The sequence below is a fragment of the Aspergillus saccharolyticus genome (assembly GCF_003184585.1).
Source record: "Aspergillus saccharolyticus JOP 1030-1 unplaced genomic scaffold BP01scaffold_38, whole genome shotgun sequence".
NCBI classification, from domain to species: Eukaryota; Fungi; Ascomycota; class Eurotiomycetes; order Eurotiales; family Aspergillaceae; genus Aspergillus; species Aspergillus saccharolyticus.
This window is the reverse complement of record NW_020290648.1, coordinates 253269-263141: the sequence shown is the minus strand read 5'-3', so window position 1 is coordinate 263141 and position 9873 is coordinate 253269. Positions and strand designations below refer to the sequence as shown.

Genomic DNA, 9873 nt, shown 5'->3' with positions numbered 1-9873 from the left:
AAAGCAACTTACTCAATGCCGGCGTTGAGGCGTCTGCGAGCCACATAGTCGTCGAGGTTGGCACAGTTGTCGGCGGTGGGCACCTCCGGGGTCACCAGCCAGTTGCTCCGGTAGCTGTCGATGATCTCGTGTCCGTCAATTTCCTTCTCGGTGATCTCCGCCACTGCCTTCTCCAGCAGCTTGCGTCTGGCTTCGGCCCGGGGCGACTCCACGTGTTCGTCGGGCTTGTCGGTCGTGCGTCCGTTCGACTTTCCCTGGGCTAGGCGTGCCGGTTAGCTCTCGTCTCTCATCCGTCGTGCATGCTGGTGCAGTACGTACCATCCTGCAGGTTTCCGAGCTCGGTCAAGTAAGCGACAAGCTCCAGACGCTCGGGCAAACATTCGGGGTAGAGGAAGCTGGCGTAGTTGCCGACCGGACAGGACAGGTAGCTGGCGGGCTCCTTGCCCTCTTCGGGGCCGAGGGTAGTGGTCAAGTCCTGGACGAAGCGGTCGCTGCCGCGCTGAGCGACATGGTCGTACTTGTGGATGCGAGGAACAAGGGTGGTGAAGCAGCCCTGCAGCTGCTCCTCACTGACGGCGAGGGGCTGGGAGTGGGCCCAGATCTCGATGGGATCGGGCACGGCCTGGGTGGGCGAGCTCGGCTCGGACTGAGCAGCGGAGAGGATCTGCACGGCGCTGCTCTTGCTTCTTCTCCGCTTGTGGGATAGGATGTGCGAGTATGACTTGAACATTGGTGTGGTGTGAGATGCGACGGGGGCACGGCGAACCAGCAACAAAGACACAGACGGAGAGGAGTGGTGAACGACCTGTATACCGACCAGGTCTTTGAGTTCTTGAAGCGAATCCACGAAGGAAAAGCGAAGTGATGAGGAGAAGAGAGGAAGAAGCTCCGATGGAGCACAGGCAGTAATATATAGACTTAGAGCTCCTCTCCGCTTGGACCAAGTGCCCCCCCTCTTTCCAAGGAAATGAAAATTGGAAGAGGCACTGGGCAAAGTCAGCCCATAGCGAAAAAAAATTTGGTTTGGTTTGGTTTGTTTTCTTTTTTTTTTCTTTTTTCTCATCTCTTTGCCCGCTGCGATAAGGCTAGCATGGACCTCAAGCTGGTCCGACAAAGGAGGAGGAAGAGCATTGGAGCTTTCGAAGGAGGTCAGAAAGCGCTGATTGGTGGTGGAGTCACGGCTACGGGCGCTGGCTTCGATTTAGTTTCCCACCGGCTCCTCTTCACCGCTAAGTTGGGCTCCTTTCGCTTCAAGGTGAATGCGCACTTCATCCTCTTGGTTGCTGTTTGCGCCCCGGCCGAGGTTGCTAAAGAGAGCTGTTCATTGGGCCACTGCGACGCCCAGTCCAGCGATGACGATATCGATGGGGATCGTCTTCATCTGTCTCTGGCACTGGTGTCGGATGGTTTCCCTGGGTCGGGATCTGCTCGGTGGTTACCGATCTGAGTCCGAAAATGCGAACAAGGGATGAATGATGGTGGTGGTGTGGTGGTGTGGTGGTATAGTGGTGGTGGTGAAGATGAGAAAGTATGAGGCCGATATGGTTTGGTGGTGACGTGGATCCCTGGGATGTACATGACAGGCAAATTGGCCACAGAACCAGTAGAGGGGAAGGGTCTTTCGGAAGTGTATGTACTGACGATCATCCAAGTGTTACAAAGCGAACATCACATTGCAATTGAGAGTTACCGAGTACTCTCTGAAGTTAATTGTTAAGCATGACAAGAAGAAATGATGCGAAGAAGTGGAGGAAGTGGGGGGGAGGAGGAGAAAAAACAGAAGACGAAGTGGAGAGAGAAAGAGATTTGGTTGGTCACGTGGCCCCACTCTCTTTTTCTTTCCTCCCCCCAAATAGGCATAATGTCAACAACCAACTGCTTCTCTTCTGCTGCCTGCAAGGTTCGGCTGCATCCCACTACATTCAAAGTTGGAAAAAAAATTTTATGGTGGGGCACTTCAGTAGATCATGGGTGCCCCTCTTCCTTCAAGCAAAGCATATGAAAAAAGTAAAAGAAAAAGTTGAAAAAAGAGTGAGGCTGGTAGATGTTAACTCTCGGTTACCTCTCTACATGTGGGCTTACTCGGCTGAATCCTGATGGTGCAAAGTGGAATCCACCATCCACTCATGACCCAACTACAACCCAGAGACATACTATATACTCCGTTACTACTAGTCACTAGGTAACCAGGGAATTAACGGTTACTATGGTGTCAGTCGGGTGGGAGACGGCGCAGCCACCGGAAATAGAACGGCCCCGTTCTGCGATAAGCTGATCGCCGCACGATCGCCCTCATGCATTGCTTGGTTGACCCCTCCTGCTCTTGATGCCACTATCCCTCTTTCGACCCTCTGCTTATCGACCATATCCAGAGTTTCTCGATACTTGGGATACTTTGGGCATTGCACTGGACGCCTGGGTGAGGACGCCGGGGAGAGAATTTGCCACCATCCACAAACAGAGAGAAAAACTCAAAGCAAGAACACGTCGTCTCGGGGCGTCGATCGAGGTTAGCGATCTATCTGGATAGCAGTTTGGTGCAAGTTCTGCTTGAGAAGTAGAGTTCGAGCTTGTGTACGCGGTGCGCCTGGCGATTGGTCGCGGTAGGAGTCAGGTGAAGATATCGATCGGGATATGAAGAGATACTTGCCACCCACTGGGCAGAAAGAAAAGATTAAACCTTGGTCATTAGCGTGCAAGGCGAGTCGCTCGCACTGATGAGGCTTGCCTGGAAGAGGGAGGATGTTGACTCGATAACGAACGATTTAGGGCTGGATGACAAAGCAGAGAGAGGGCCCCAGCCTGTCATCAGAGGAGCGGTCAAGGACTGTCTGTCAGAACCCACATGGGCCTTGGTATCAGGGCAAGCCATGGTCTTGGAAGTCTTGGTGGGGACCTTAGAGAGGGAAGATGCCTCCCAGATGGGCTTCCCCTGCGTCACGCCTATGGAGGAACAGTTAAGCACACAAAGACGCGCGGGACCAACCTGGCCACCTCTCGACAATCTCCATCAACGGTCTCGCTCCTTTCCAGCACACATCAACCACAATGCTCTGCTCCAGGGTCACTGTCATGGTACTCTCCGGCAAGACCTGTGTCGATACCGTTGATAACGACTCGATAAGCAGTATACAGTGAAGGTGACGGAGTCCTTCGACAGACTCGTCTCCAGCAGAATATCACCACAAAACCCCCCGGGAAATGGCCAATCGATGAAAGAGCATGCGTTGGTTATAAAGACCTACCGACGCCTTGCTCTGGGGGTCCAGTCGGCACGACACTCCTTTGCGGTCTAGTGGCATTGATCTCTATCCATCATTATACCTGAAAGATGCCAGCGTTCACATTCAGTGACCCAGTCGGAGCTACCCGGAACGAGCCCGAAGTCGTCATGCGCGGTTGGTCTGACGAGGAGGTGAAAGACCTCTGCTCGGCGCTTGAGACGCTCACCATGGACGAGGGAGATGGTCGACCCGACTTGCTGCAAAGCATCGCAGGAAACCTACCCGCGCATCCGAAGCCAATGCGACAACCCGGGGCCATGGAGACAACTTCCACCGTCTTCGATGTGGCGGTCGCGCTGCACGAGCTCCAGATAGACATGTCGTCCACTAGCATCAATTCACTGCACGAGGTGGCGACGTCTCTGGGGACAGCGTTGTCGCAGTTCCCGCGGCGGCTGCGCATCAAGGGCTTCAACCCAGGGCCCAACACCCCGTTCCGTCGCAGGGCCGACCACACAATCCCCGGTCTAATGCGCATCCCGGAGATTCAACAGCTGCGACATCTGCTCCAGCACTCGTTCCCGGGCATGACCGAGTTCGAGCTGGCCCTGGGTCCCCTGGGGATCCCCGTCAACCACCTCATCCACCCCGGGGACATCCCCAAGATCCTGTTCCGGATCCTCAACGGCATCGGCCGTCCCATCACGGCTCTGTATCTGACGATGGAAGCCCGGGATTGGTGCTGGGGGGACATGCCTCAGGGCCGGATTCCTCAGCTCACCGACCGGGTCCTGGGCCAGACTGAGACCCTGCGCCTCGACTGGGGGTTCTTCGCCAGCACCAGCACCCACCCGATGGTCCAGTTCTACCGGAGCATCTTCAGAAAACCGCTCCGCAATCTCTTTCTTCACGGCAAGGGGATGAACTTCTTGTTTCCCTCCGTGGGACCGACACTGGCTGCGATCCCCTCGCGGGGATGCAAACTGCAGCAGCTGACTCTCACAGACACCTACCTCTCCGACTCGGACCTGTTCGCTCTGATCCCGCGTCTTCCGGTCCTCCGGTCGATCACCCTGAAACGGGTCCAGGTCCATGGCCACTGGCCGGAGGCCCTCACGATGCTGAGCACCATGTGTACCTGTCTGTCGGCGTATACCTTCCGGCTGGTACTATGGGTGGACGCTTTCGAAAGAGAGCCGATAGCGCAGACCGATGCGTATCACTGTGGACTACCCGTGGACACCCAGGCGAGCCTGAGTCGGCTGGCCGACTCGCTGGAGCAGCAGCGTGTCCGCAAGTCTGATGCCGCGCGGGTGAGCATTTCCTTCAAGTTGATGTGAGTGACTTTTTACGTTACCAGTTACTCTGGTCCGACTGAATGTTTTGCTACTAGTAAACCAGGGGATCTAAGAAACAACAATATACTCACAGATATATATCCAATGACTTCGCAGATACTCATTAGTACCGACTAATCCCCCCTCAACTCTACTAATCATAGCTATAAACCACACATCGCCAGTGAAGAACTCGGTAAGACAATTGGGGCAGTCTCAAGTGTCTACTACATAGGTAATCATTCAGACCCCAACCAAACAGACGAACTCACATTGCATATCATACAGAAAACCCCAAAGTAAACCAATACCCGTTGCAACAGCAACTATGCTATACAACTCTGCGCACCCACCGCACATGGCGAACAGGTCAGCACCACCCACAACCCAAAGCAACTAGACACCACAGAACACGGTGACCTACCAACCGCCGATCCTCTGGCCACGTCCCAACGGCAAGGGAAAGATCCCATGATGAATATTACAGAAACCAGCCTGCACGGTGGATTCCCGCGGCGTCCCGCCGACAGTCACGGACGGCCCATGCGGTGGCAGGCTTCGCGCAGGAGCTCGTAGAATATGTTGACGTTGTTGCGTGCGTTGAGCGTGCCGGATGCGGTGAGATTGATGGTTGTCTGCCAGTGGTAGAGGGTGATAGGGTGCGATGGTGGGCTTAAGTAGAGGGCAAAGGTAAGGTAGGCCTACAGCATGGGTTGTCCTAAATCGAGCCGCAGAGGCCAGTCGGTTTCGACGTCGTCGACTTCGAAGACCACAAGTCTCGTCTCCTGTACCGGATCAGCCACGGACATCAGGGCTAGTGCTGTATGACCAGCCAGAACATGCAGTGGATCATGTCCAGACGGTTCGGTTCGCGCTCAGCGTTGGGACTTTGTAACTGCCTTGCTTAATGTAGACCTCGCGTTTCTACGAATACTCTGCTGTCCCGAGTTGCACTGCATTTGGAGATTGTTTGCTTGAGGAATTACTCTTGACACCGCCAAGATTGACCCGTTCCCCCCGTCCCCCACTCTAACTGAACTGGCCGCTCATATCGGCCAGGCCAACCAACAAGTCAACAACGTCCTGGGAGCGAACGGCCACCCCCATATTCCCGAACGCCACCGCATCCATCCAAACCGCCCACTCACAGATCTCGACGCTTGCTAAACCCTCACAGACCATCTGACTGGACTGCAGAGCACAAGAGAAGGTTTGCGAGTAGGATGGTGGCGACGACGTCTACGGAGCGGTGTGAGGTACAGCATTTGGTTGAGGGGGATCCGTGGGAGGAGGTTGTTTTTGTTGATGTATGTTTCTTTCTCTATGTTACGGGTTAGTGGGAGGGGAAGGGGTGGTACATAGGTCCAAGGGTATAGTTGATGTGCTGACAACTGATATACTACAAAGTGACCCGTCAACTACTGAACCAGCATCATGGACATGGAGATGATCACCACGTTCAGGCACCGTTCCAGCCCGCAAGGGGAGTGTGTCAAATGTCCATCACAGACTCCATGATGGAGACATTGCCGGTATAGTATGTGGCCGGGTTAGGGCTTCAACTGGATGCCGCATTCGGAGGCGCATTCCTCGGAAGCCCCAGCCCCAACCCCCAACCCCCCCTTTGTTTAGTTCGCAGTTACGCAATGAAAACCAAAACAAACTCAAGTTCCCTCCAGTTTCAACGTCGTCTACTTCACCCTATTCATTTCCTCTCTTCTAACCTTATACGACTCGGATCGGCAGCCCAGAGTCGGTTCTCGGTGAAACACCAGGCAAAACCTCGGCGATATCCTCCCCCGCGCCGGCAGTTGCGGGATTTCGCCGAATTCGCGGAGAATCTGTGGAGATCTCGGACGGGGCAGCGTTGTTTGCTGAGACGAGCAGCACATGAGACAGCTATATAACCCTCCAACTACCAGCCCAATCATCCCTGGACTTTCCAGCATCGAGCACGAGCACAGCACGAGCACGAGCATTATGAAGCTCACCACCACCCTCACACTGGCCACCACGGCCACGGCCACGGCCACCAGCTACACCCTGGACACAACCCTCCCCCCACCCACCAACCTCAGCGCCCTCCCCAACAACACCCTCTTCCACCTCTGGCGCCCCCGTGCCCACATCCTCCCCGCGAAAGGCCAAATCGGCGACCCCTGCGCGCACTACACCGATCCCACCACCGGGGTGTTTCACATCGGCTACCTCCACGACGGCTCCGGCATCGCCGGCGCCACGACCTCCAACCTCGTCACCTACACCGACGTCTCCGCCAACGGGAGCTTCCTGATCCAGCCCGGCGGGAAGAACGACCCGGTGGCGGTCTTCGACGGGTCGGTCATCCCGACGGGGGTCAACAACACCCCGACCCTGCTGTACACCAGCGTCTCCTTCCTGCCGATCCATTGGTCGATCCCGTACACCCGGGGCAGCGAGACGCAGTCGCTCGCGGTGGCGGTGGAGGGTGGCATGCGGTTTGAGCGGTTGGACCAGGGCCCGGTGATCCCTGACCATCCCTTCGCGGTGGATGTGACTGCCTTTCGCGATCCGTTTGTGTTCCGCAGTGCGCGGTTGGATGTCCTCCTCCTCTCCACCACCGACACCACCAATGAGACAGCCGTGCAGGCAGCGGTCGATCACTGGACGGAGAAGGGCGCCCCCTGGTACATCGTCATCTCCGGCGGGGTGCACGGTCAGGGGCCGGTGCAGTTCCTGTACCGCCAATACCACGGCAACAGCTCGGAGTTTCAGTACTGGGAGTACCTGGGGGAGTGGTGGCAGGAGGCCACCAACTCCAGCTGGGGGGCGGAGGGGGGATGGGCTGGCGGGTGGGGATTCAACTTCGAGACGGGGAATGTGGCCTTCCTGACGGAGGAGGGCCACGACCCGCAGACGGGGATGGTGGTTGTCACGCTGGGCACGGAGGGGTCGGACGTGCCGATTGTGCCGCAGGTGTCGAGCCGACATGATATGCTGTGGGCGGCGGGCGCGGTAGAGACGAGGCCGGAGGATGGACGGGTGCAGTTCACCCCCTCGATGGCCGGGTTCGTGGACTGCGGGTTCTCGGCCTATGCGGCGGCAGGGAAGGTGTTGCCGGCGACCTCGCAGGTCTCGCGGGGGAGTGGGGTGGAGGTGGATCGATTCCTCTCGTTTGTGTGGTTAACCGGGGATCAGTTCGAGCAGGCGGAGGGATTCCCCACGGCGCAGCAGGGGTGGACGGGCTCGTTGCTGCTGCCGCGCGAGTTGACGGTGCGGACGGTGGACCATGTGGTGGATAACGAGCTGGTGCGTGAGGAGGGCGTCTCGTGGGTGGTGGAGTGGGGCGAGTCGGAGCACACGACTGTCACGCTGCGGACGCTGGGCATCGCCATCGCGCGCGAGACCAAGGCGGCGCTGCTGGCCAATGGCTCGGTGGTGGACGAAGCGGTGCGCACGATGCGCGAGGCCAGCGTCGTCCCCTTCCGCCAGTCCCCTGCCTCCAAGTTCTTCGTCTTGACGGCCCAGCTGGATTTCCCCGCCGAGGCCCGCACCTCGGGGCTGCAATCGGGCTTCCAGATCCTCGCCTCCGGGCTGGAGCACACGACCATCTACTACCAGTTCAGCAACGAGTCGCTGGTCATCGACCGCAGCCAGACCAGTGCGGCGGCGCCGACCAACCCCGGGCTGGACAGCTTCACTGAGTCTGGACGGCTGCGGCTGTTTGATGTGGTGGACGAGGAGGGGGGGCAACAGAAGATCGAGACGCTGGAGCTGACGGTTGTGGTGGATAATGCGGTCCTGGAGGTGTATGCCAACGGGCGATTTGCGCTGAGCACCTGGGCGAGGTATGTTACTTACTTACTGAACGTAAACGCAATGCGCAATGCTAACGAGAAACAGATCCTGGTACGCCAACTCGACGGAGATCCGGTTCTTCCACAACGGAGAGGGCGAAGTGCACTTCCGCAATGTTTCGGTGTCGGAGGGTCTCTACAATGCCTGGCCGGAGAGAAAATAGGAGGGGAAGAACGGGAGTGTATGATGTGTTTAGTCCACAGTCGATCAGACAAAGAATAATTCAAGCAGAAACAACCGCCTTTCGAAAGAAAAACGATGTTAGTAGAAGCTGCTCGCTCGCGGCCGACGTCCAATCATCTCCTGCGTTGCTGGGGCTCGCTCCGGCGTCCTAATCGTCAAGGGCGCCGGCAGCAGCGGTGGGGGCATGGGAACAGGGAGATAGGCGCTCGTTGAGGGGGGGGACTGCATCGAAATGCTCGGTCTGGCCCCGTGGGATGTTCCGGGCTGGGACCCCTTGACTGGCTGGCTTGCCTCGGGGCTATAGGCGGGCTGTGCGTCGGGTGAGGAGCCCGGAGAGGGCGGCGCTTCATCCTGGTCCGGCATGAACAGAGGGAACTGGTGCACCTGGAGCTGCTGGTCCAGGGCCTCTTCCGTCCAGGCGCGGCGAATGCGGACCTCGTGCGGAGCAGTAGGAGAGTGGAGACGGGCTAGCACGGCGGTTTGACACCACCGAGTGGCATCTGTGCCGGTCGTGAAGCCGATCACCATCCCGTTGTGGCTGTCGCGGAGGTATGCCATTGACGGCGGGAGAGGGAGGTACACGGCAGTAGGCTCAGTGGCGTAGATGCGGCCTTCGCGGTTGAGGTTCTGATAGGCTTGCGCCCGGTCGGCGACGTTGAAATCGAGCTTCAACTCTTGCTTCTGGAAGTAGTAGAGGACGTTAAGTGCGGCGGGTGCCATCGTGGTGGTCATTTTGCTGTGGTATCTTGGAGGATGGAGGAGTCAAGCCTGGCTACGTATGGAGGATGGAGGATGTAGGATGGAGGATTCAGGAGCGAATATGACGAGTGACGAGTAAAAAATATAATATTAGGCATCTGAAACCGCCAGATTGCAGTCCCACTCCGAATGAGGCGCAGGGTGGCTGAAGGAAGGTCTCACTTATACGAGATCCTTATGCATTGTGTGCTTTTGTACTTCGCCTTAGTCTCTGCCCTGGGGCTGAAGTGGGCGAAGCGAGGCAGCCATGGAACAATAGTTAAGATCGAGACAGAATTAAATAAAGGCCACCCATGAAGCTTGTCTGGATCCATGGAACGCGGTCTCGTATAGGAGATCCGTGTAGAGCTTGATGCTCTAAGAATCCTTAACATCCCTGGGTTGTGGTCAGCTGCGATCGCAATCTCGCGTTTATGAAGTGAATGGAGAGCAGAGTGATGAGCCTTGTTCTGAACCTGCCAGCTGTGCTCATACAACGAGGATGATATTAATAGGGACTGATATCAATCGAAATCAGCCGATACACCAATGAG

General features: G+C 57.0%; 5 protein-coding genes across 5 annotated transcripts; 2 read left to right on the top strand and 3 right to left on the bottom strand.

The window, feature by feature from the left end:
• Nucleotides 1-8: 8 nt before the first annotated feature.
• On the bottom strand, nucleotides 9-730 carry BP01DRAFT_385826 (uncharacterized protein; the record flags this gene model as incomplete). Its single annotated transcript, XM_025577636.1, has 2 exons — nucleotides 9-259; nucleotides 319-730. 2 exons carry the CDS (start codon nucleotides 728-730, stop codon nucleotides 9-11), a joined length of 663 nt encoding a protein of 220 aa, XP_025428142.1.
• A 2721-nt stretch (nucleotides 731-3451) lies between these two features.
• Nucleotides 3452-4961, top strand: BP01DRAFT_425853 (uncharacterized protein; the record flags this gene model as incomplete). Its single annotated transcript, XM_025579769.1, has 3 exons — nucleotides 3452-4560; nucleotides 4726-4757; nucleotides 4885-4961. The coding sequence occupies 3 exons, from the start codon at nucleotides 3452-3454 to the stop codon at nucleotides 4959-4961; spliced, it is 1218 nt and encodes a 405-aa protein (XP_025428141.1).
• A 130-nt stretch (nucleotides 4962-5091) lies between these two features.
• On the bottom strand, nucleotides 5092-5461 carry BP01DRAFT_394537 (uncharacterized protein; the record flags this gene model as incomplete). The annotated part of the gene is made up of 2 exons (XM_025578331.1): nucleotides 5267-5461; nucleotides 5092-5233 (listed from the first exon to the last, which is right to left on the bottom strand). The coding sequence occupies exons 1-2, from the start codon at nucleotides 5368-5370 to the stop codon at nucleotides 5092-5094; spliced, it is 246 nt and encodes an 81-aa protein (XP_025428140.1). The 5' UTR covers nucleotides 5371-5461.
• A 1080-nt stretch (nucleotides 5462-6541) lies between these two features.
• Nucleotides 6542-8561, top strand: BP01DRAFT_303992 (glycoside hydrolase family 32 protein; the record flags this gene model as incomplete). Its single annotated transcript, XM_025572141.1, has 2 exons — nucleotides 6542-8388; nucleotides 8444-8561. 2 exons carry the CDS (start codon nucleotides 6542-6544, stop codon nucleotides 8559-8561), a joined length of 1965 nt encoding a protein of 654 aa, XP_025428139.1.
• A 49-nt stretch (nucleotides 8562-8610) lies between these two features.
• BP01DRAFT_142279 (uncharacterized protein) lies at nucleotides 8611-9419 on the bottom strand. Its single transcript, XM_025570563.1, has one exon. The coding sequence runs from the start codon at nucleotides 9311-9313 to the stop codon at nucleotides 8660-8662; it is 654 nt and encodes a 217-aa protein (XP_025428138.1). The 5' UTR covers nucleotides 9314-9419; the 3' UTR covers nucleotides 8611-8659.
• Nucleotides 9420-9873: the final 454 nt, after the last annotated feature.